The sequence below is a fragment of the Ipomoea triloba genome, chromosome 5 (genome assembly GCF_003576645.1).
Source record: "Ipomoea triloba cultivar NCNSP0323 chromosome 5, ASM357664v1".
Taxonomy (NCBI): domain Eukaryota; kingdom Viridiplantae; phylum Streptophyta; class Magnoliopsida; order Solanales; family Convolvulaceae; genus Ipomoea; species Ipomoea triloba.
This window is the reverse complement of record NC_044920.1, coordinates 4894428-4921111: the sequence shown is the minus strand read 5'-3', so window position 1 is coordinate 4921111 and position 26684 is coordinate 4894428. Positions and strand designations below refer to the sequence as shown.

The following is a 26684-nucleotide window of genomic DNA, read 5'->3' as shown; positions in this document are numbered from 1 at the left end:
TTTTAAAAAAAAAAAAAAAAAAAAAAAAAGTTCACCAATTTGGTTCTGGAAATAGTCGAATTAGAACTTTAACAGAGTCAACTGTTGGAGTGGGTTCGAGCCTTAGTGGAGGCAACTGTTGACTCTTTGTGCTTCAGTAAGTTGAGAAAAGAAAGTAACTATGAACAGATACTACATTGTAACAGAGTCAGTAGTACTCAAAAAAAAAAAAAAACTTTACGGTTCCAGTTCATAAACAGACAGTTTTGGTTTGAATCGTCGGTTCAAATAGTAATTTTCATTTTTTTTTAATAATTATGTTTTGTTTTAAAATTGTCCAAATGCAAGTATTCCACAACTTTTTTTTCTTCTATCATTTTTTTAAAAATAGTTATATTAAATATTTAAACTTTAATATTAAACAAAATAATAATAATAATAATAATAATTTTGGGCTTGTACTTAATTTTACCAAGATTAAGTTGTTTACGTATCTTATTGAAATTTCAATAAGAATCAAAGCCTACGTAGTTCTATTATCTTTTTTGTTGTCTTTTTTAAGAGTCAGTTTGTTCCCCATTCGGTTGCAGTGGTTGTATCATAAGAAAATAAATCATTGATGATATTTGTTTATCGTTTTCTTGTTGTTTAAGTTTTACTAATAGCCAATCGACGATACAAACATGAATTTCGATTGATTGCGGCGTCATTCTTAAATGAGTCTCATCCAACATGTTTTTGCATGCACTAAATTCCTGTTCAGAATTCTAAAATTTTCTTTTGCAATAATAGATAAAATAGGGAAATTGTTTTCATGGTTTTTCCACCACTGCAAAACAACAAGATCGCCATCATTATCCAAAAATACAAAATCAATATTTAAATATATTTCTAACTCGGATAATGCTGGAGATGATGATGAACCTACCCCACTTGTCTGCTATTTTTACTCACTCTAGCTAACAGGTTAAAGCATCTACTTTGTTGAGATGATTGCGAGCTCTGCGAACTACTCCGCGAAGACATATTAATATTCAAGGAAAGACCATAAGCCTTTAAATACTCTTCACACAAACTTTGAAATAAATTTGTTATTTTATTATGTACAGAATTAATATTAACATAATCTTGGCCCAAAGGATCAACTAATTCTAAACATTCATAATAATTTTGTAAAAAACACATTCAAACATACTAATTTATAGTGAGGATCAAAACATACTGCAATTAAATAAATTAAATGAATAGTTCTATAATATTCTAATACGGAAAATCAACGATTTGGTCACTCAATTGTTGGCAAACTATCAATGTAGTCCCTCAATTCTATATTCATCAATTTGCTCCTCAAAATAAATTAAGTTTGGTCGAATAACTCATTCCGGTTGTGTTTCGTCATTCAGCCGGTGAGGATTTCGATTTAGCATGGGCATTTTGATCATTTCTTGTCTTTAGCCCTCTACTTACCAAGCCATTGACTCCAAAGTGTCGCCATGGACTTCATCTTGCCTGAGAAAGCGTAGCCCTACTGCTCAGCCGTCGAGAGCAGAAACCAAGGTCGCCGGAGCTGTTAGAGGTCTTCCGTCGTAGTTATTGCCGAGCCACCACTACTCTGCCATATTCGCTGGGAAATAGGGGTTACCGAAGACCAACCGTCGCCGCTACTGCCCCGCTTGCTCTCCCTCCATCGATGCGCTCACCGCCCACTTGTTCTTGCTCTATTGTGCCGTCGACGAGGAAAGGTGGGAGAAGGAGAACGTGATGGAAGAGATGAAAGGCGTAGAGAACGGTGTTGCCAATGAGAGTTGCCGCCGATATGATTTGGTGTTTCGCCCCAAGGAAAAATAAGGTAGAGCTCCACCGATCTTATAACCCTGCTGCCCATGGTCTTCATGGAGGTTTTTTATTTCGATTAACAGATTTCAGGTTTTCTCCAGTATCCAACAATCACTTGCAGCAGCATTTTTGAAGGATTTTGATTCGATTCTCTCCGCGATTTGAATCCAAAATTGCAATTCGTTTTAAGATTGATTTCGACGCGCAGATCCACATTTCGAGGATCTGGTGAGAGTTTGATTCTCAAAATTTTGTAGATTCATGCTCTCGATGGGGGATTTCTTCAGGGAATGAAGCTTCGAGGGCTTGACAATGGCGTCGAAATTTTGCAGATTCATGCTCTCGCTGGCTGAGCTATATTCAGGTCCCTTTGAAGACAAGAAAATACCAAAATGTCCATGCTAAATCGGAGTCCACACCAGCTGAACGATGGAACATGACCGGAAAGAGTTATTTGACAAAAAGTAATTTATTTCGAGGATCAAATTGATGAATATAGAATTGAGGAACTCCATTGACAGTTTGCTAACAATTGAAGGACCAAATCGTTGATTTTCCCCATTCTAATATAGACAAAAAATATTAATACAATAATGACATAAATCATTTTCAATAATGCAAAAGTATAATTAAAATATTGAGTCTTGTTCTGAATAATCAAAAGAAAACTAATTACACGAAGGAAACTTAACTTATAATTTTTTTTAAAAAAGCAAGAAACTAATTCTCAAGGTTCCTTATTTGTAATATTTGATACTCAACTGATATGTATATAGTTTGGCTAATTAATTATTTAATTTACCAAAGTTCATGTTAAATTTTATATTGTATTTTTTTATTACACTAACATATTCATAGTATATGTTCAACAATTATGTCAACTATGATTGGGATGCGGTTCAAACCTAAGATCTTCCTTAGAGCATCCATATCAGTTGTGGTTTTTGAGAAGTTTTTTCAGGTATGATTAGGAAAGAGAATAGGGGAGGAATGGAAAAAAAAAAAAGAAAATAGAAAAACACACTTGTCAGCAGAAAGAAATAAAAAAAAAAAACCTCTGGGCGCCCAATTTGAGCTTGACGCATAAGGCCACAACTTTTAAAACTATTTCTCTCTCCATCGGGCCCCACAAAGAACCCATTTCCCTGCAAATACATTTTACTCTCTCCTCTCTCCTCTCACATCCATATCATCAAATAAACCAACAAAAAACCATGGAAATCAATGAGTAAATTAAGAATAATAAATAGTTAACGGAATATTTTGCTACTAAAGTTAGATTGACGAAATGCGGGGGTATTTAGAAAAAGTAAATGATATAATATAGGATAAATTAGGAAAATAAAAAAAATACTAAAATCAAATTAAAATAATATGAATCATTCATATCAACAAACAATTGGACCAACATTTTTTAGTTCCCGCTATAGGCCTAACTTTATTGGCTCTTATTTAGATTTAGTACACACAGATGCGTATGTACTTTTAAAAAAAAATTGTGTGTGCACTACTACACTATAAATCTAATAAGAGCCAATAAAATTAGGCCTAAAAGGGGAACAATGTGGGTATATATATATATATATATATGTATGTATGTAAGATTATGTTCAAATGAGAACACTTCCTTAGGTAAGAACTAAGAATTCATCTGATTCGTCCATCATTGATATTTTAATGGATGGGCCTCATTTATATCAATTTTTACGCCAATTTAATTACTAGGGGTGTTTGTGTAATCTTATTTCTCTTTTTTTTTTTTTTAAATTAAATTCTTCTTAATATTGTATGCATATCTTGTGTTTGATTTTAGGTGATTTAATTATGGTAGGATTGTGCTGTTTTTGTTTTTGTTTTTGTTTTTTTTTTTTTGGATTTGGCACGTTGCTTATTGGAGTTTTCGTTGGACTTGCGGTTAGCGCATGATGTATTTTGTTGGTTTTTGACGTCTATATCTAGTAATGACTATTGTTGGTGGATGTAAGTTTCGTCATCTATTTTTTTTTGTTGGCATTCTAATATTGTGTGCAGTCATTTTGTGCACTGTCGTGTTTGTATGTGTGCATGTTTGTGTTGTTAAATTGTCGAGGTAGGGGTGATGTATGGTGGGCGAGGTGGTCCGGTGTCATGCACGCGGCAGATATGGTTCGAGTTCTGGGCATAGGGTCTGGAGCAGGTGTATTGTGTGCTTATGTGCTATTTGTTATGTGCATCTTAGAGGTTCTTCGTCGTGGGGTGTCAGGGAGCTGCTCTTGTTGTGGATTGTTGGTGTGCATCTATTTATTTTGTTTTGTGCATCATTGATTTGTTATCATCTGGATGATTTTTTTGGGGCTATTGTAGTACATGTGTGGTTGTGTTGCGTTGTATTTTATTATTCATGTGTTTGGGGTGTGTTTTATTTTTTTGGGATCCGTTTGGTACTTCGGTTGTGCATGTTGGCTAGAGTTGGGTGGTGGTGGGGTGTGGTTGTTTTGGTGGTGCTGGGTACTGTGCACGTATGTATCTTTTTATGTGCATGTGTGTTTGATGTCTTGTTTGTGTCGTTGTGGTTGTTGGGTACTTGGGTATTGTTTTATTTGTTGTGTGCGCATTTAGTATTATTCTGCGTGTATGAGTTTCGTTAAGGTTTTTTGTCGTGTCTATTTTTTGTAGGACATGGTGATTTATCGGGTGGCTTACATGGTTGTGTTATGAATATTTCTCAGAGGTCTACAAAGTATTGGCTTTAGTGTGTGGCCCCTTGATCAAGCCAGTTGTTGGACAACATTTTGCCTCTTTGGATGATGGGGTTGAGTTTCAGTTGATGTTGCCAACGCGAGCAACCCCGAAACAGTATGTATGTTAGTGTATAGGCGCATGAAATTTAAAAGGAATTAATGCAAAGAATCTAACTGCCAAGATAATATTTTTTGGGATACTAAACCATGATAGCCTTTGTGTTTGGATGTAGCACTCAAATTTTTGTTGTGTAAAATGCATGCCCACACTGCATTTGAATGTAACACTTCAATTGAATGTTGTTGAAAAGTAAGGAAAAAAATAGTAGATTAGATTTATATCTACTTCTACTATGCTAATAAGAGCCAAACAAAGTTAGGCCTATAATGGGTAGAAAAAATGACAAGTCAAATTGTTAAATCAAATGGATGATTCAAATTGTTTAGATTTGTATTTTTCTTTGAGATTTTTCTAATTTATCCTTAATTAGATGATTATCCGTTAAGTTTTCCGTTAAATATTATCTTTTCCGTTAATATTCCGTTAACTTTTAACTTACCCATTAATTTCTATGAGTAAGGTCTTAGGTTCGAACCTCATCCCAATCAAAACTAGCATAATTGTTGAATATATACTACGAATATGTTAGAGTATATTATTCAAAAGTAAGTAACCCACTCTATTACTTTTATTAAATTAAATAAATTTGTAGTTAATTACAACAACAAAAATAATACATATGCATTTATTTAATTTATAATTCGATGTCTACAATGTCTTTATTAAAAAAATATATTCATTATCAAAAAAATTAAAAAGATATATAATTTCATTACTTATATTGTCTATATTTTCTACAACACAAAGATTCATTACTTTCAAATTTATTAATTAATTATATCCACTGCATTGTTAATTGTTTTTTTTACACTATCTTGTAATTAAATATCAAAGTTCATTGAAAAGATGCTGAGACTACAACATTGTTGGAATCAATCTTTCAAATTCAAAAAAAGAATAAATTTGAAAAATAAGTACCATTGCAACATTCATTAATCTTATATGTAAAATACTTATTGTGCATTCTTTATATATATTAGAACTAATATAAATTTACAATTCATTTCATTTTCTACAATCAACTTGTTTGGATTAAAGACGCAATCAACATCGACCTTGATAACAAAAATAAATGGTATATAGGATGTAGCGACTGTTTAAAAATGTTTATGCACAAAGTGGCAAACTATTTAACATTGTGATGAAAAGGAAGTAGTGGATACTCCAAGATTAGTATCAAATCAACAAAAAACATTTACACAAAAAAAAAAACACACACACACACAAAATCAAGTACTATACTCATTCATACTAATTCCAAAAATATAAACTTCAAAATAAACATGTGCAAAATGGATGTAGAAATGAAACTAGACATATTGCAGCATTAGTATTCGTACTACCTGCAAATCTATTGTTATTACTATCAAGTAAACAAGTTATGAAACTATAACAAAATGTACTACTCATTAACCTTCTACAAATATAATAAATATTAATATTTTGTTCAATACATTCACATGAGAATGTACGACACACATCTCACACCACATGAAACATGTAGGGGAAAAATTATCACTGTCAAATATCAATAGACGCCTGCAAGATTAAGAGTTTATAGTACAACTAAGATCTCAGTCATATATACAAACACAACGAGACAAATCCACAACTTCCTACATCATAATCTCATTGCATGATGTTGCCCTCTATACTACTACAATAACTCAATTGCACATGACACATTACAAAATACCAATAAATAAATTTAAAAAAAGAAAAACAAGTGCGGAAGATAAAGGCAATAACAATGCTACCCGAAAGAGAATTAAAAAGGCTTAGAGAAATTTCAAACGAAAAAGTAGTATTTATTTATACTATTATTTTTAGACTAAGTATTTAGATTAGCGATTTTACAAAATTGTAAATATTTATTTTAGTGACAATTATAATCAATCTTTCATATATTATCTTGCATTCATAAACTTTGAACTACCAATTTAAATAAACAAATTCAACATTTAATTATATATGCATGAACATTTCCTATATAATCTTGCATGATATACTTTGAAATACTTATTTAATAATAAACATTAGACATTATCTCATTCGCGCAATGCGCGTGAAAAACTAGTACTTTTATAAAGGAGAAATCACCATTTTCGTTCCTCAATTGTTTTTCAACTGTCAATATAGTATATAGTTTTCAATTTCAACTAATTTAATTCTTAAATTGTTTTAAAATTCCGTCAATTAAACCATTTCAATGACCAAATTGACGAATTAATACTTTTTATCGGAGCGATTGTTATAATTTGAACCCGCTCCTATATGTATATATCGGGGTATATTTCCAAATTTATTAGCGAGTTAATTATTGAAATGATCCTTTGACTGTAGTGAAATTATCAATTTGGACTATAATTATTTTTATTAACCAATTAAGTCTCTCAACTTTAAAAATCTTAACCAATTTGGTCATCCATTTATTTTATCGTTAGACATTCATTAACTCGGGACCAAATTGATAATTTTGCTATAGTTAAGGGACCATTTCAATAATTAACTTTTCAAAGAAAAACGTGCATGCAAGATGCATGTGAGGACCGAAATAGTCCCTTGACTATAGTAAAAATTATCAATTTGGTCCTGAGTTAAAGGACGACTAATGGCAAAACAAATGAATGACCAAATTAGTTAAAAATTTTAAAGTTGAGGGACTTAATTAGTGAAAAATAGTCAATGACCAAATCGATAATTTCACTATAGTCAAAATACCATTTCCATAATTAACTCTTTATTACGTTTGATTATCAATTTAATAAAAATAATATCCTTCTATATATAATGATGATATGAGCCCTTTAAAAGGATATTTGCTTATCAATTATTTCAAATCACTAATTTTAAACACCTACTTTTAATACTTCGAAACGCATGTAGTTAATTAAAATTTTGTTAAACAAAATTTAATAAAATTACTCTATTTATCTATTTTTTTTGGTGACGAGAGAAACTCGTAAAATTTTGTACAATAAACTCAATCAAGAGGATGTTGGCAAGAATCATTCACTCACTTTGCCACCCTTTTCAATATCTTTACGCCCTATTTTACGTATCATGTTTAATAGTCCCTTTATCTTGCTTTACTTTCCTTTTTTTACTATTCGATGATTAAATTAATTTTGTTTTTGATTTTGTGTGTTTAATAACACTTTTAGTATAATTTATAAAGATATAAATTTTTTATACTAATAATAAATTTAATATATATAATAAAAATTTAATTGTAAATAATTTTAATTAAATTTTGTTAATCAAGCCAGATACATAAAATGATATTAATGGAGTATTAAAAATAAAATATTATTGGTGTTCAATAATATCTACTATACTAATAAGAGCCAAAGAGAGTTAGGCCTAAAATGGGTAGAAAAAATGGCGGTCAAATTATTTAATCAAATGGATGATTCAGATGAATCATTTAATCAAATAGATGGTTAAGATAATTCAAATTAATATTATTAATAGAGATTACCTAATTTAACCTTACTTTTATGATTATCCGTTAAGTTTTCTGTTAAATATTCTCTTCTCCGTTAATATTCCGTTAACTTTTAACTTACCCATTAATTTCTATAAGAAAGGTCTTAGGTTCGAACCTCATCTCAATCAAATTTGACATAATTAAGTTTGTCACTCTATTATACTCTTATTAAATTAAATAAATTAGTAGCTACAACAAAAAATGACACATATGTATTTCTTTAATTTATAATTATGCGTCTACAATACCTTTATTTGAAAAAATTATTCATTATCAAAAAATTAAATTAAATAAGAGAAATAATTTTATTAGTTATATTGTCTTTATTTTTCTCTCATGCAAAGATTCTTTACCTTCAAATTTATCAATTGATATTCATTACATTGTCCATTATCTTATTTTTACCAAGGTTAGGCGCCTAGCGCCTAGAAAAAAAAATATTTTAAGTGTTAATAATTATAAAGCGTTTAATATTGTAAGTCTTACACTTTAATAGTTAAATATTTAATACTTATTAAGTTATTAGTTACTACGTATTATTTATTAGTTTAATTTAGTTATTACTTATTATTTTATTAAGTTATTACTTATTAATTATTACATATTATTAGACTATTAGAGTATTAGTTAATACATTATAACATTAATAGTTTAAATGTTTCAGATTTATAATTTTTTTGAATTAAAAAAAAAAAAAAAAAACTCGCCGGCCGGCCTAGGCGGCCCAGGCGCCCGGCTTGGCGGGCTAGGCGGGCTAGGTGCCGCCTAGTCGGCCGGCTAGGCGCCCGACCGCGGAGGAGGTCGGCCTTCCTCGACGCGGCCGGGCGCCGCCTAGCGCCTAGGCGCCGATTAGTCGGCGCCTAGGCACGATTTTTGCAACACTGATTTTTACAATATTTTGTAATTAAATATCAAAGTTATAGTACAAAATAATGTTATATATTTATTTACCAAGTATTTTATTAGTACTATGAAAAAAACTTTTTAGAATAATTTGAAACTAATTATATTAACTACTTGGGGATTGGTTGACAAAGAGACACTGCTGGAAATCATCACATTTCCGACCACCCAAAAGTGGTCGGAAATGGCCTTAAATAGGTGGGAAAGGGCTGTTCCGACCACTTTTTTGACCAATTTGGGTGTCCGGAAAAACCCTCGTCGCAAACTCCGACCACCGGAGGTAGTGGTCGGAAATTCCGACAAATTCTTAAGAGTACTCAAATAACCCAACAAATTGAAGCGAAATCACTCTATTTTACTCTTATTGAATTAAATAAATTAGTAGTTACACCAAAAAATGATACATATGTATTTCTTTAATACCATGGAAAAAATAAAAAAGAATAGTTTGAAACCAATAATATTAACTACTTGGGGGATTTGTTGACAATGAAAGTACTCAAAGAACCCATTACCCAACAAATTGAAACGAGAAACTACTTTTTAATATCTTTGGAATACAAAATATTTTAAATTTTCAAATTTTTCTTAATTTATTTAATCTTCTTTCTTAAATCAGAGATTTCTTTATCCATAATAACTCATTCAATAATAATGATTGAACCAAATGAACCCAAGCAGAACACCTAAAGGAAAGTCCATAGCTCCTATATCATAATCTCGATGATGTTGTCATCTATGCTACCAACAATAATCGAATTGCAAATAACACACTACCAACAAAAAGGAAGAGAACAAATAGTAAAGATGAAGACAATGACAATGTTACTCAAAAGAGAATTAAGAACACTTAGAAAAATTCAAATTAAAAGTAGTATTTATTTAGACTATCATTTTTAGACCAAATATTTAGACTATCGATTTTACAAGGTTGCAAACATTTATTTTAGTAATAATTATAATGAATTTTCTATATTATCTTGGATTCATATACTTTGAGTTAGATATTTAAATAAAAAAATTCGACATTCAATTACCCATGTATAAACTTCTCCTATATAATCTTGTATTGATATACTTTCAACTCGCGTAATGCGCGTATAAAACTAGTATTATTATAAATGTTAAATTCAAAATAAATTTATAAGATTTTTGTTGTACTTTCAAGAAAATGTCAGACTTTTATTAAAAAGAAAATAATGGTAACTTGACTTGAATTCACTAGTGTCAGTGTAGGAGCAACCTCTTAAAGTGAGGGGACTCCTTGTGCGTAGAGCGCAATAAACAATAAACAAACTAGTGTCAGTTGAGTTACCATAATTTACATTCTCTCGGATGCTTTGTTGGGTCAGTACGTGAGAGTTCTTGGGATTGAAGATTCAACATTTTGGAAAAAAAAAAAAACTAAAATGTAATATTGACTTAGAATAGGAAAGACGACAAGAAAATTGCTCCTACAGGGATTAGAGTTCTACTTCGTGTGTGTGTGTTTGTTTGTTTGTTTGTTTGTTTTTTTTTTTTTTTTTAATTTGTTTATTTAAATTTTTTATTATTTACTCCGTGTTAGATACGGAGTTTTATTTATTTCTTTTTTTTTTAAAAAGCCTACTTGAAGATTCTTTTTTCTTATTTTAATAAAGGAAAAATCATTCTTTTGGTTTTTCAATTATTTTCAACTTAGTCCTTAATTTTTAATTTCCAATTAATTTGATTATCAAGTTTAAAATTTCGTCAATTAAATTCTTCGAAGATTAAATTGAAAAAAATTTAAAAATAGAGAAATCATCATTTTAATCATTTGAAAGGATTTAATTGATAAAATTTTCATAATTTTAAAATTAAATTAGTTGAAATTGAAAATTAAAGACTACGTAAAAATAGTTGAGAGGATAAAATTGTGATTTTACATTTTAATAAATTAATCCATTTATCCATTCTTCTCACCTAAAAGGCTAAAAGCAAACTCTTCACCGCTATAAAAGCCTAAAAAGCAAAAGGAAAAAGCAAAAGCAATAGGGAAAAGCTTTCTTCTTTATTATTGACTCAAAACTCTGTGGGGGAAAAGAAAATCAGAAAAATCTCAAAATTAGTCAGAAAAAACCCCATATTGAATTGTTTATTTGCTGTAATTGATCTTTTGATCGATCAAAAATTTGGGGGAACTTTGATCGGAAAAAAATTGAGCCAGAAAAAATGGTGTCGGCGAACAGGGAAATGGCGGTGTATTGCTTTGATACCTTGGTCGCTCACTACAACAACGACCAAGCTCCCCCTCCTGCTTTCGATGAGGGTCAACAGTAAGCCTCTGTTGGCCTTTTCTTTTTCTTTCCTATTATTCCGGAGCTTCAAGCTTTGATATGCATGAATTTCTGTTTATGCTAATTTTTTTTTTTAACTCTGTTACTTTTATTAATAATTTGTGAGTTTGTACATATAGGAGACTTGGGTAGTAATTTATTTATGTATTTGTTTGTTTAAATATATGAATTTTGTTCTTGTCCTGATTTTACCCAAAATGGGTTCACTTGTTTTGGACTCTCTCCTTTATGTTACAAGTTTCAGTAGTGTATTGGTATCCTTAATTTCATGTGGAAGCTTGAATCTTTGATGAAAACTTACACAAAAGATTTGCTAAGTTTGCTGTCCTTTCAAGAAGTGAGCTTTGTTGGGTAATTGATATATGAGTTGGGTAATTTGCCTTATTTCTTGCTAACTGTGGGGTTGGTTTGTTTGCTTTTTATTTTAGATTTTTTTTTCACCTGAAGTTTCAGTAATTTAAGGTTAATCTTTGTAAATTTGGTAGTGTTCCACATGTTCTAACACTTTGGCATGAAAAGGCTGCACCTTTGTTATATATAAGCAAGCTCATTTTATGTTTTCCGTTTTTGGTTTAGTGCAAAATGATGAATTCTTTTGACCTTTTTATTCACATTTGGGCCAAACTGTTATCTCTGGTTTGCTGTTTGCAGCCCATTGTTTGTGACGTGGAAGAAAGTTGTGAATGGTGGTGAGCCTCGTCTGCGTGGGTGCATTGGCACTCTGGAAGCTCGGTGCATAGTTAATGGCTTTAGAGATTATGCTCTAACAAGGTTTGTTAGCAGTGGCATATCTATAATAATAAATAATGCTTCTTTTTATATATTTCTTTATGATTGCAGTACTAATTATCAGGCGAAGTGGTTGGAATTGGAAATTGTTATTGATTCTTAGACTTATAAGAGAGAGATCACTTGTCTGAGTTTTTCTTTAAAGTATAATTCTTTTATAACTCAAAAAACCTTTTTCTTGTAATCCAATAACTGAGGTATGTCTGCGAGATACCTAAAAAGAACTCTGAAGGTGGCTTTCCACAACATTTTCTGTTAACCAATGGACTTTTTCCCGATGACTTTGAAAATCATTCTTAACTATCTACTAACTGAAAGTAAGTTTGAAATTCTCTAATATATTATGTTCGTTCGTCATGACTTTATAAACTCCATTCAACCATCAATTGCTTCATAGGCATTACGTTATGTTACAAACTTCATCTGTCAACGAACTTTTCAACTCTTCATTATCATGAAAGTAGCAAAACTATGACAGATTTTTTTATGTTATCCTATTGGAAGGTTTCTTTTCTATTGAGTTGACTCTTTTATTATTATTTTCTCCAAGTGCTTCTGCCGTAAATAGTTATCACATCCTGCTAACAACATACCAATCTCTCGTCATCCTGATATATTCTGTGGTTCTATGTTTTTAATATGGTGCAGTGCTCTTAGGGACCGCCGTTTCCCCCCAATACAGGCTAAAGAATTACCTACTCTTGAATGTACAGTTTCCATTCTGACTAATTACGAAACTGCAGATAACTATCTTGATTGGGAGGTATTATTCTATAGCCTTTTTACAGAAATTCATTTGCTTCATTTCCTTGTTACTTTGCATTATATTATTATACGATTACACATCTTCAAACTGCCAATCTCTACAAAATTGTTTGTTTAACAGAACTGCAGTATTGTAGCAAGTTGTGATACATGATTCCTCCATTCGACTTTCCAATATTCCAGAGTTCATCTAGTTGATGCAATTATCCTGATTAATATTTTGTTCTCATCCTCTTCAATTCCTCTATACTATGCATCCTATATAGTTGGTTCCTTGACTATTGATTTTGTTCCAGATTTGGTTTTCCAGTTAAATATTCATTTCATAGGCGTTAAATTTAATGGTAAACATGTAAAAAATATCTAGCAGAATCGCCTCTCCAGATTTTGCATATTTAAGGGTGTTGAAATAGATGATATAATTGCCTCAAATTTGGGACAGAGACTTATCAATAGTCTTGGTCCAAATTGGCTTATGCATCAACTTATTCTTCACATTCCAATTAATGATGAACCTAGTGTATGAAGTTTAAGAACCCAATTTGCTCATCTCAGTAACATGACAAATTTTACATTCTTACTCTTAAATTTACCACTTACTAAATGGATATTTAACCGGAGGACCAAATCTAGAACAAAATCAATAGTCAAGGGACCATTTACGGTCAAATTAAAAGTTGAGAATAAAAATTGGTAAATGTCAATAGTCAAGAAACCATTATTGGAATTAATATTAACATTCTTTTACACTTTAATGTGTTCTAACTGGACTAATAAGTCTAGAATTTAGATCTGAAATCATTGGCTTCTTGCCAGTGGAGTGGTAGATTAGTTCATATTCTGTATTTACTAATTACTTCTCGGATTTTATACTGAGTGTTTCAGTTTAAACTACAATTTTGTAGCTGGGGAAACATTGATCAGACATTAATTGGATATATTATGGGTGTGGGTAACGTGATCCTGATTCTACTGTAGAATTTCTTGTTTTAGTTGTGACTACCTGGAAGGAGAGTTAGTCTTACCTCGCTCATTGCCTATGAAAGTGGTTTTTATAATTTTGTTTTGTTTATATAATTGGCGACAATTTATTTGATTCAGGTTGGTAAGCACGGAATAATTATTGAATTCACTGACCCTGACTATAATACAAAGAGAAGTGCCACGTACCTGCCTGATGTAGCTGCCCATGAAGGTGACTAGTGTTTATTTTTTCTGTTTATCGTTTTCTATCATTTTGAGTTTATCACTAACGGTATTGCAGTTGTCTGGTAACCTACAAACCCGTGTGAGAAACGAATTACGCAACTAAGAAGGGACTATTGGTGCCTCCCGTAGAATCACATTTCGAGGAATATGATTCCGGGAGATGTAATTTCATGGAATTGTGGCCGTGATATATGATGATCTAGCATTCGAGTATAATAACTAGTGTTTTAGCCAGGTCTCCCGGATTTGGGTCTGAGTGTTGTGGTTTTTTGCTCTCAGGCTGGACAAGAACTGAAGCAATCGACTCGCTGATGAGGAAGGCGGGCTACAATGGCACCATAACCGAGTCACTTAGGAAGAAGATCCGTTTAACTCGCTACCAAAGCACGCTGTTCACCTTACGCTACAATGACTACGTGGCCTACGTGAAGACGACCAGAGGCGCCACTCCGAGTATTAATGGGGTGAAGCCTGGCAATTGACTGTTGTTTACCCTTTTACAAGAAGTACTCCATCCCAAGAACACATGAAGTTGAAGAATCTAATTTGTTGTTATTGTCATCACATGAAACAAACTAAATTTCCAAGTTCAGGTTAAATGTATGCGTGCACAAAGTTGAGGTTTCTCAGCTTTGCAAAAACAGCTGCCATGGTGTAAGACTCGTCATCCATTGTTTGTAATAAAACAATCTTCAATATTTTCTCATTGTGGCTACATCCTCTGTTTAGCCTACGGGCAATTGGATGTAGCATTATCTATATTTACTACGTTTTATATGAAGTAAATGTTTATATTGTCAAATATAATATGGTGACATCATATTAAAGTAATATAATTGTGTTGGAGTTGAGTGTTAATGTGGATAAATTTCAAGATCAATTGCTCTTTTTACGTCTACGATCTTGAAAAATATGTACTGGAAAGTATAACAATGTGCACTAGAAGGCACAAAGATGTGAATTAATTATTAAAAATTCAACTTACTTAGTAATTAGTGATTCATTCAAGACTAACTTCTCTTAAAAAAAATCTGACACATACGATTTTTAAAAATGATCTTAAAAATTTTGCACTAGAAGGCATAACAATGTGCACTGAAAGGCAACAAACAATATACACTCGAAGGAAGAAACTGCATGCTCTAGAAGAGACAATAATGTGCACTAAAAAAGAAAAAAAAGTACCAGTGATAAAAAAATTTAAAAAGAAAAAAAAGTACCAGTGATAAAAAAATTTAACTTACACAAAATTCTCATAATGTCATTGCGAATTTATTTTTTTTAATATCTTCATTCTGGACTCTTGACCTAGATTGGATCAATGGATAAGATAAAATCCTATTTTTATCTAAGGAAACTTTTGCATATGATCCGTTTAGTTAGCGGGTTAGCTTGCAACTCGTGAAGGTTAGCTTGTGTAACCCATTAACCTATGTGGGTCAAGCCCGTTAGGTCTATATTTTCGCAGGTAAAAGCTTTAGGTCCTAATTCGCCCTACTACGGGACAATTTAGGTTAACCTGCGAAATTCAACCCACTTTGACACTCCTAATTAGAGTATAACAAAAACATGGTGCAAAAGATTTGTTGTTTAACTCATAATTATATTGAATAAATATGTTATTTATTTATTAATTTTGTGATAAGAGAAACTCATAATATATTAAACCTTCAATACATTAAAAATGAACTTTAAACATTTGATATACTAAAAATAAATATTTAGTATATTAACAATGAATCTTATTTCAATAGTCCATGATATAATAATTAAGTAAATTACATTAAGTACATTAAAAATGAATTTTAAAAAAAATGAATATTTGATGTACTAAAAATGAACATTCAATATACTAAAAATGAATATAATTTCAATAGTCTACGGTATTATAATGGAGTAAATTATATTAGGAGGACTCTATGCCAAATAGACCTTAAATTGTACATGAATTAGTCTGAGTATGGCTGGAGCTTAAATGTATTTCTTATACTTAGGGTATCCTTAGGACAAGTCGTGGTCTAAAGAAAAATCCGAAATTGTGACCTAGGGAAAGCAGGGGAAAACTACAAAAAAGTCCTTACTCTTTTCCGTTATCGAAGAGGCGCTCTGCTATTTTGCTAAGGGTGTTCTCGTACTTTGCTAACTACATAACAACCGACGGTCTCCATACCCAATATTCGTCCCGGTGACTTCTTCTCTGCACCTTCCGGAGCAATTTCGCAAGTCTCGCACGCATCTTCCACTTCACCACGAACCAATCGCCATTTCTGCAAATCTTAGGTTCTTTCTCTATCTCTTAATCTCTCTATTGTAATATACTGTTTATGTATACCAGTTATTAGTTGATCTCGCACAAAATATTGCGCTTTGGCGGAGTTCAGCTTATTCTCTAATTTGGACTGATCTTAGTAGCGATTTGTGTATTTTTGTGTTCGTAGAGTTTCTGATCGATTTAGTGATTAAGTTCTACGAATTGTCGAATTTAGCTTTCAACGGTTCTGCAAATTTTCGATAATTCTAGGTGACAATTTGTTTCTCTTACTGTGTTTTAACTGATTTTAATTACCTAGATTTTCCGATCGAGTGTGTGAATTCACTTCTTCCATGAATTCGTTTAAACTTCCCGTATTTTTCACTCCATTAATGAGTTAAACTTCGTATTTTGGACTGTGAACGACTCTTCTCCTTGCTTGGACTATGCAATTTAGGTTTTCTGCATTGATTACTAGAATTGATGCTTATTTAGCCGGTTCTTAATCTGATAATAATAATTTGGGAGCTTTTTGTGCTGATTACTAAGTGCTTTTTTGGTCTAGGTGATTTTTTTTAATAAATAAAAATAAAAATAAAAATAAAATTCCTTGTTGTGGAACTTCTTGAAAAATGAGTTATTTCCTCTATCTATACTCAAAAGCCTTCTCATATTTTGTTTTTGTCCTAGTTTCTATTTTCCGAGGTAGTTAAGCTTCAAAATATGCTTGAGCCAAACAAGCACCAATGCCAATATCTTCTACATTTTCTCTTTAGTGGTTGAGAGTTTATTATTTTACTGAATCGTTGTATGATTGTTATGACAGGGAGTGCTTAATTGATACTTGTCTTGGATTTGACATTGGATTTATTATAGAGAGATGAACCCAAAAGGCTTGATTTATAGCTTTGTTGCAAAAGGCACTGTTGTTCTAGCGGAGTACACCCCTTATTCTGGGAACTTCAGCACCATTGCTGTTCAGTGTTTGCAGAAGCTGCCTTCTAGTAGCAGCAAGTATACCTACTCATGTGATGGGCATACATTCAACTTCCTCCTTGACAGTGGATTTGGTATTTTTCTTCTTGATTCACTTATGTTTAAGTGTTACCCAATTAACATCAAATGGTTTACTTGAAAAGCTTGTCTTTTCTTTATGGCTATGCAGTCTTTCTTGTTGTTGCTGATGAATCAACGGGAAGAAATGTACCTTTTGTTTTCCTTGAGAAAGTGAAGGATGACTTCAAACAGCGTTATGGTGCTAGTATAAAAAGTGATGGTCCACACCCTCTTGCTGATGATGATGATGAAGATGATGATGAAGATGATGATCTATTTGAGGACCGGTTTAGCATTGCATACAATCTTGACCGAGAATTTGGGTATGTTCAGTATCCATTTCATGAAACATGGTCATAGGAAATTAAAGCTTTGTATCTTCTTTATGATAAGTCTAGAATTTTAATTTTGTTCTCTTCTCTGTAGGCCAAGGCTCAAAGAGCACATGCAGTATTGCATGAACCATCCAGATGAAATCAGCAAGCTGTCGAAATTGAAGGCTCAAATAACAGAGGTTAAAGGAATAATGATGGACAACATTGAGAAGGTATTTCCCTTCTCTCCCTAGATATTAGACGGGGTAAATGATTAAATATATCTTAAATGTCAAATTGTGGTCACGTCACTTCACTATAGAAGAGAAAAGTTTACTTTTAGTCTTAAACTATATTGACATTTGCAAAATTAGTCCTTAACTTTAAAATTGCATGATTTCATCCTTCAACTTTTGTAGTAGTATCAAATATGGTCCTTTTGTTAGATTTTGGGATTAAGTGGATGAAGGTCAACTGGCTTCAACTCTTCAAGGGCATTTTCAATGTCTATAGACTATTGTCACTATAGATCCTTTTATCAAGCATCTTTCTAGTGGCATTGCAGCATATTTCAATACTTGCCTTAGACTAGGCTATTTTTAATTGGCCTTTTCTCTCCCTTTTCTGATTTGGGGATGGGGGAGAGTGTGGACTATACTGTCTGCCATGGCTTGTTGTCAAAGACAATTTGTTTGGCTCTAAAAGGTTTTTTAGATTTAGAATAATCTAGGTATTGCATGAATTCTTGCATTTTTTATGCACCGGACTTTAAAGATTGCACTAACCTTTTCTACAAGCAAATGCATGTATTAATGGAAAGTGGAGGTGGTAGGGATGAGGTCAACTTGTATTTGGGTATGGACAGAAATTGATTAGCTTTTGTTCAGGAAACCATATGCAACTGAGCAGCTCTGAATGATATTATTCAATTTGATGACATTATTTTGTTCTACTATTAGTTCATCCTTATGCATTTCATTTTTCTATTGTTTTAATATCCCATATGGCTGTAAACAACTGGCACATCAGATTTCACCCTTCCATTTTTACTACATACTAATTTGCCATGCATTTCTGGTGATGTGGACATGCTTATTAGGAGAAGGCAAAAGATTGATGACAATACCACGAAGTTAGCCCATAGTAGTGCATCTTCACTTGTCAGTTCATAGTGGAGTTGCATGTTTGTGTTTTCCAGTTTTACTCACTTTTAGGTAAGGCCTGGGAGTGTGTTGAATATTTTCCTAGCTTTCACGAAAAGTAAGATGGATACACTAGTAGAGACTAAAATTGAATATTCTCCTCTCTGATTCTTTACAACTACTTCAAGAGGTTTTGAAGCTTAATTAGAAGGAGCATTATATTATCCAAGATTATGTGGGTTGCTCTTATATTGGGGTTAAGACTTAGTTGAGTTGAGCATTATAGTACCCAAGGCTATGGTGATGATTAACCATCCCCGATAATAGCGTCCACCCTAGAGATGAGGCCTTCCATAATAAAAGTAAAGGAGATGTTTGATTTGCTTCATTCATGTTTATGACTTTTTGCACTACAATTTGTGGAAATTCCTTCTTCTTAAGACAGAAGAGTGATAGATTGTTTTACTAAGAACTACAAGTTCACCCCTTTGTTGTCTCTTTAATCAGGCTATCAAGCGCTTTTTTAATCTTGATAAAACTGCCTCTAAATGGATAGTCTTCTGCATCAGGTTTTGGATAGGGGCGAGAGGATTGAATTGCTAGTTGATAAAACAGAAAACCTTCAGTTTCAGGTAAGCAATCTTTATATGTATAGCATTATGTTGTCAATCAAGCTTGGGACTTTAAGTCGACCGATAAATGCATATCTGCACAGGCTGACAGCTTCCAGAGGCAGGGGAGGCAACTACGCCGGAAGATGTGGCTGCAGAGCCTTCAGATGAAGTTGATGGTTGGAGGAGCCGTGATTGCTGTAATTATGATCATCTGGGTCATTGCTTGTGGAGGTTTCAAATGTTGAGGGTCTTAAACGGTGCGGTCTGGTCTGGTATTTAGTATTCTACGAATTTGCTGGTCCTTTTTTGGCCTTTGTTTCTTTTGATGTACAAAAACCATTAGCACATTCTTGTATATGCTCTATAATACTTTAACTGGAACCTTGCGCCCAACTTCTTTCAGACCCTGTTGTTCACCTTGTAGTATTCTGCTGCTTGTGTTCTTTATCTTTTTTATGGGGGGCATGAAACCCTGATAGCTACTGGTTATTACTTGAACCAGTAATTTAGACTGAAATGGCAGTGGTTTCTAATTGGCACCGTGACTTGGTGCACGGTCGATTATGTTTAGAAGTAGTTTTCATCCGATCCCTACTTGTTGGATTGTAATTGATGTTTATATATTTGTTACTGAGATCATTACAAGGCTTTACATAGATTACAAAGTAGTGCAGTGATACTGGGATATATTTATAATTAATTTATTAGGATTAAATAAATTTATTATTAATAATATATTATAATTAAATAAATAATATTTTGATATTTCGAGTCGCTGTAAATTACACTAGCACTAGCGATCCCAACATGTAAGCACTAGCTTTTTGAATTTATTTCTCTTTCCCTCTTTACCATCGAGAAGGTAGTATTTATTTATACTTATTACCCTTTCCATGGCTTAGGAGGGGCATTACAAGTAGGCCATTGGGTGGCGTTGGTTGTAATTAATTAGGGCTTGCGTGTTATACGCTCTAGGGAGCGAATGAATCTTCCAGCTTCACATCTGCCTCGAGACACGTGGAAGCTTGGTTGGCCGAGCTTATTTGGGTTTTTCCCTTGCCATTCGTTCCTAGGTTGAGCTACTTAGTTTGCAATTTTAGAGAAAACAAACATGAGTTTTGAGTTTTTCATAGTCGAGGTCCCACTGTAATAATCTCAGAGGATGCCAAGGGAATTGGTTAGCAGCAAAACGGTGTCGTGGAAGGGGTGGTTAGTGCCGTTGCATAAGAAGCTTCAGACGTCGTCGTTTGAAGGAATTGGTTGGTCAGCAGTTAGTCGCAAGAGTCCTACGGCGTCGTTATCTAAGTATATCTACTGCATACATCCCAATCAGATGGGTAGACTAAGAGGGGTCAACAGATGTCTAGAAACCTATATGAGATGTATGGTGTTCAATAAACCAAAAACTTGGGCTAAGTGGTTGCACATGGCTGAATATTGGTATAACACCAATTTCCATTCTTCCTTACAAAGTGCCCCATTCTAGGCCCTATATGGGTATACCCCTCCCGTGTTGGCTCTAGGAGCTTGACCTTATCAAGTCACTGAAAGGGTGGGGGCTGTGGCTTACAAATCAACGCACAAATCCGCCTTGTATTCCATATTTCTCAGCTGAAAAAGAAGGTAGGAGATCATGTTGCACCTCATATGGAACCACCTCTTGTGGGCCAGGAAGGAGAAATACTTGCACAACCTGTAGCAGTGTAACCCAGTGTTGAATAAAAGGTTGGTCAAGAGGGATAACAAGGCTGTCACGCAAATCCTAGTGCAATGGGTGAATCTACCAAAAGAAGCTGCCACCTGGGAAGACTACTACCACATTATCAAGCAATTCCCTACATTTGATCCTTGGGGTCAAGGATCTTTGGAAGGAAGGGGTAATTTAATAACCTCAGAGGATGCCAAGGGAATTGCTTAGCAGCAAAACAGTGTTGTGGAAGGGGTGGTTAGTGCTGTTGCATAAGAAGCTTCAGACGTCGTCGTTTGAAGGAATTGGTTGGTCAGAAGTTAGTCGCAAGAGTCCTACGGCGTCGTTTATTATGTGTTCAGTTAGTTCCATTAGATTGTATAAAAGAAAGCAGTTATAATGTAATTGGCATGTCCTGAAATGTTAATGAAATTCTGTTCTTCTTCTTCCCAGTTATCTCTTCTCTCTCGATTCTTCTCTCTTTCCTTTCTACTTCTTTGCAAACCCTAGGTTTGTTACACCTACCAGCGAGTTCAGGCACCCATCAGATTGACCTTATTGAAGTGTGCCTTCCTATCCCGAGCTTGGCCAAGGCTTTGCCTCACAGGATCCTTCTAAAGGGAAAATTGCTGTTGCCCTGGAGGAGATAGATGTGGAGGATCTAGACCTAGATGAGAACTTTGAGGGGCCCCACCACCTTACCAATAGGCGGAGCTTTCCAGAACATCGTGCTGGATATCTCTAGCTCGAAATACGAAGATACCTGTAATTTAATAACCTCCCGATTCAAAACCTTTGCTCCTAATGGCTGACAGGGTATGTTAGTGCACTATGAAGCCAAGGGGGGCTTCGTTCTTCACCCCTCTGTATGAGCGTTGCTGATTCACCACAACTTAATTCCATGTATAATAGTGCCTAATGGTCACCGGCTAATCACCTTCTCAATCGGCTATGCCGTTCTAAATAAAGTTCCTAAGTTAGAGCTCTTCCAATACATTTTCAATGTCTTTAGAGGTAGTGGAGAAGCTAAGGGGTTCGCTTGGATTTAATTCGGCCTCACGGTAAGATCACCAAGAAGATGCCAAACTCCATACAAAAGTTTTTGTTTTGTTTTGTTTTGTTTTGTTTTTTTTTTTTTGTTGGTGAAGTTAAAACTTAAAACCAGCCGAGGTAGACTTTATAAACAAGTGGCACTCCAAGGTTAACAAGGTACCAGTTCTCAAGGAGGTAGCGGCTTTGCAAGCGTTGGAGCTTTATGGCTTTAATGATATCAACCTTAGTCTTCCCTATGAGGTGGTGAATGCATAACTTCTCTAACTCGTGCATGGTCTCTCCCCTCCCCTCCCCAGTTGAAGTCGTGAAGAGTGTCAAACTGGTTAAAACTAGCAGTGGTAGTCCCTTAGCGTCCGGCCTAAAGGGGCTTAAGCAATCAAGAAAGGTGTCTCCTGAGGTGTTGGCCAGAATGAAGGCATGACGAAAGAACATTGGACCCTTTGATAGGGAACGGGAGAACATGGCAAACGGGCACACAACCCTATCTCCACTCCCTCAGTTCTAAGGGTGGTATGTGATGAAAACGTAGAAATGCAGTCGGTTACCTTTAGGCCTTGCGAATTGGGTATTGTTTTGGAAGACCATGCTGCTACGCCCATTGAAAACCCCTCATGAAAGACTTCTGCCCCTTCTATTTTTACCTCATATATTGTAGCTTATAAAAACCCTCCAAAAAAATAAAGATGGAAATAGGTTTTGAAGGAGGGGGCGTATGTTGATATAGATCGAGAATTGCTTAGTCATTTTGACATGGGGGTCTTCGAGATGATGAGTGTTGAGGATCAACAGGAGTATTTCATGATCTTGGCTTTGCAAGTGTTTGTCTCTCCCTTAGATATCTCCTTACTCTCAAATATCTCCTTATTTTTAGAACGCTGCCGCTTCCAATATCTTTGTGGATCGAAGTGCCAATTTGGGGAAGGAGTTAGCTCTTGAGAGGGAGAAGGTAGCAGAGCGGTTGTTACGCCATGAACCCGAGTCTACCTTGCAAGGTAGACCCAGGTCCATGTTCACAATTTTAGTACTCTACGTTCACAATTTTTGAACTCTATGCTCACAATTACTGAACTCTATGTTCACAATTTCATAACTCTATGTTCAATAGTATAACACAATTTTTGAATCTATATAACAAAATTGTGAATATAGAGTTCTAAAATTGTGAACATAGAGGTTTTAAATTGTGAACATGGACTTGCAAGGTGGACCCGGGTCCATAGCATAATTTGCCGTGACAGAGTTGATAAGGCTGTTAGCATTGAAAATTTAAATGATACTATTGGGCTGTGGTGGATAATGAATTGTTAAATTAATTACTTTAATTGAGCTAGTTAGACTTATTGATTTAATTGGGTTAATTAAATGGCCCAATGAATATTTAATTGGTCTAATTACTTAATTAAAAGTAATTGGTGTTGGATTGCTGGCCCAAGTTGGTGGAAATATTTAATTGAATTGGACCAGGTCGTTTTGGTCAATTGGGCTGCTTAAATTGACGGGTTTTGACTTGGTTTGGCCTATCAAGAATATATGTGATAATATAATTTTGGGAAGATGTGGATAATATAAATTAGTTTGAAGATAATATAAAATAATGAACCTAGACGTGATGGTGTCCTGATACATTTCTCATATTTAATTCAAATATTTAAATTAAATTGAGAATTATCCAAAATGATAAGTTGGTTAGATTTTTTCTACATCCTCACCACTATAAATAGTGGTTTCATTTTAGAAGAAAGAGAGCTCTGAAGATCTGCATCTCGCCGGGATATCATCTATATCTGCGTTGTGGAATACGCCTGTAGTATATCTGCGTTGTGGAATACGCCTGTAGTATATCTGCGCTGAGGAACACGCCCATAGTATATCTGCGTTGAGGAACACGCCTGCAGTATATATGCGCTGAGGATCACGCCATTTGAATACCGGAAGCCCTTCTTTGAAGATCAAGTTGCATATAAGCCCTTTATCGAAGAACAAGCTACTTAACTCTGGAGGCCCTTCAGTAAAGAACTACTTCCAGTTCAACATACTCTGAACTCGGCATACCTCCAATTCGACACACTTCTAGTTCAGCATATTCTGAACTCGGCATACTAATAGTTCAGCATACCCTGAACTCGACATACTTCCAATTCAGCATACTTCTAATCGACATACTTCTAATCAACATACTTCTAGTAAAGAATCTGAGAACTTCTTACATCTAGATATTGTACCCTTCTCGTTTGATACATTCTTCATTGTAACTGATATACTTTGAATTTTGAATACATACAATTCAAGTTTTTTGCGTTTACAAAGGCAGTTAATTTAGAGCTAAGGAGGACTTGTGGACTGAACAATCCAAGGTCCAGTGACACTTGAGGGCTTCTACCATTTGGTGTTTCATGACTAGGCTGGCTACAATCCTCGGTTTCCATGGTGGCTTCTACTTTTTCAACACCTTGCAAACATTCAAATAATTTCTTCTTTCTCCTCCTCAAACCCCTTGAAAGTTCTTGATTGATAGGGTGTAAGTTTTGGCTTCCTTTTCACCGTGTGTACATACACCAAAGGATTAACATACAACAAACAAACAAACACCAAACTCTTTTAAGTATTGAAATTAAAACAATAAAAATCAAACAAACAAAGAAAACAAACACTTAGACTCTAGCTTCTTAAGAGTCTTAAGCTAGAATAAAAAGTTCCCTCAAATTATACCAAATGTGCCATCTCTGGCAATGGCGCCATTTTTTTAATTCGAGTTTTAAGTGGATTAAAAAGCTAAGATTTTAGTTTTTATCGTCCTTAGGGATGATCTCTATGGCATGATCTTTGAAGAAACAAAACTAGACACAAGGATAGAGAAACAAGTGAAAGCTAAACAATGATTGAATTTTGGAAAAGATCAACAATTGTAAATAATAACTCAATAATGATAAGGAAGGATTTAAGGTGAGGAAACATGCGATTCTAATGCCAAGCCTAAATGATTAAGGGGAGACAACACCACAACCTCGGGTTCCAAGATTTCTATCACCAATTTAGGGATTACAAGTCACTTTCGTGGTTGAATAAACCCAAATGTCACCGTCGACCAAAGGTGTCTAAGGTACATTTCTCAAGGTAGATTTTTCAAAAACGCCAAAGGTATTTTGAACAGACAAAAGGGTCATAATTAGTAGCAAACGTACACCGACGGTTGGAAATCTAGCAAAAAAAAACTCAAAGCTTGAACCACTGGTCATTGCATACTGGATAAAAGAAGTTTGAAATTTTGTTTCCCTCAAACGGAAAAATTTCAAAAGCAGTCTATAAATAACCCCCTTCAAATTTGAATGAGGGCTAGCAACTTTAGCATTAAGTGATAAGTGCAATTCAAGCTTATAAGTAAAAATGTAGAGCCAATGAAGTGAGAGAGAAAAGAGTTTCAAAGATTAATCAAGCTAAAGATTTCCGCATCAAACTTGAAGATTCAACGCCGAGTCATCAGTTGGAGAAACCTAAACAATCTTTATGTTCAAACCAACTTCCTCTACTTGGGCTAAGTAGAAAGATGCGGAGTAACAAGTTAGGTTTGTGAAAAACGTAGACACTTAAAGCTGACTTTGTGATCATGGAGAGTGGTCTCTTTTTGTACTAATCGTTGTAGTGAAAACCTCCTTGGAGTTTAAGGATAAGAGTGGGCGTAGGTTGGGTTTTGGCCGAACCACTTCAAAAATCTCTTACTCTCATTTATTTTAATTACTTATATAATCCTTTAAATAAACCAAACCTAGAATTTTAACAAGAACAAATACATGCAAACTAACTTGAAAGGGGTAACAACTAATTTTCGCTGCACTACTTTGAAAAAGTTTTCAAAAATTTATACAAGTTTATTCAAGCTCCCTATGGACTTGAACCCCTACCTACCAAGGCTAACAATTTTCAAAATAGAAATGATTCTATACTCCTTTTGGAATGAATCTTCAATGAAAAGCTTACTAAAGTAAGTAGTACAATATCAAATCTTAAAATCATTTAATATTAGTTTTCTGGAAGAAAGGAAAAGTGTCTATCTAGTTTAGCGTTCAAATCTTTTCTCCTCTCTCTCAAAAGACTGAAAATAACATATTAAAAATGCACACAGGTACATGTACAGGTACACAGGCAACTGCACGAGCGTGCAGTGACCTGTCTGCGGACAGAGTAGCGTCACGGGCATGCTAACGCTTATGACCATGCTGGAAAGTTGCCATATCGTTGTTTCAGAAAATTTCGCACAATTTCTTCCCGTGCTGCTCCAATGTGACCGTATGCTTCAATTCCATCCTATGTGATCGTTAGCTCCTTAATAAAAGCGCTCTTACTTGATTTTTCTTACCTTCATTGTGTAATTAGATGTAACTATGAACAAAGACACATTAATTTGTCCAGTTTTTATAACTTAACAAGCCAAAATATGCA

General features: G+C 34.0%; 2 protein-coding genes across 3 annotated transcripts; both read left to right on the top strand.

Annotated features, from left to right (window-relative positions):
* Positions 1–11047: 11047 nt before the first annotated feature.
* LOC116020885 (uncharacterized protein At2g38710-like) lies at positions 11048–14911 on the top strand. Its single transcript, XM_031261449.1, has 5 exons — positions 11048–11346; positions 12019–12138; positions 12805–12919; positions 14023–14116; positions 14410–14911. The coding sequence occupies exons 1-5, from the start codon at positions 11243–11245 to the stop codon at positions 14610–14612; spliced, it is 636 nt and encodes a 211-aa protein (XP_031117309.1). The 5' UTR covers positions 11048–11242; the 3' UTR covers positions 14613–14911.
* Positions 14912–16281: 1370 nt separating this feature from the next.
* LOC116020910 (vesicle-associated membrane protein 727) lies at positions 16282–20149 on the top strand. 2 transcript variants are annotated; one of them, XM_031261475.1, is made up of 6 exons: positions 16282–16410; positions 17208–17451; positions 17547–17760; positions 17864–17984; positions 19463–19525; positions 19609–19752. In XM_031261475.1, exons 2-6 carry the CDS (start codon positions 17262–17264, stop codon positions 19750–19752), a joined length of 732 nt encoding a protein of 243 aa, XP_031117335.1. In that variant the 5' UTR covers positions 16282–16410; positions 17208–17261. The 2 variants fall into 2 exon arrangements, with proteins under 2 accessions (XP_031117335.1, XP_031117336.1); XM_031261476.1 differs by lacking the exon at positions 16282–16410 and having other exon boundaries at positions 17262–17451; positions 19609–20149.
* The last annotated feature ends 6535 nt before the right edge of the window (positions 20150–26684 follow it).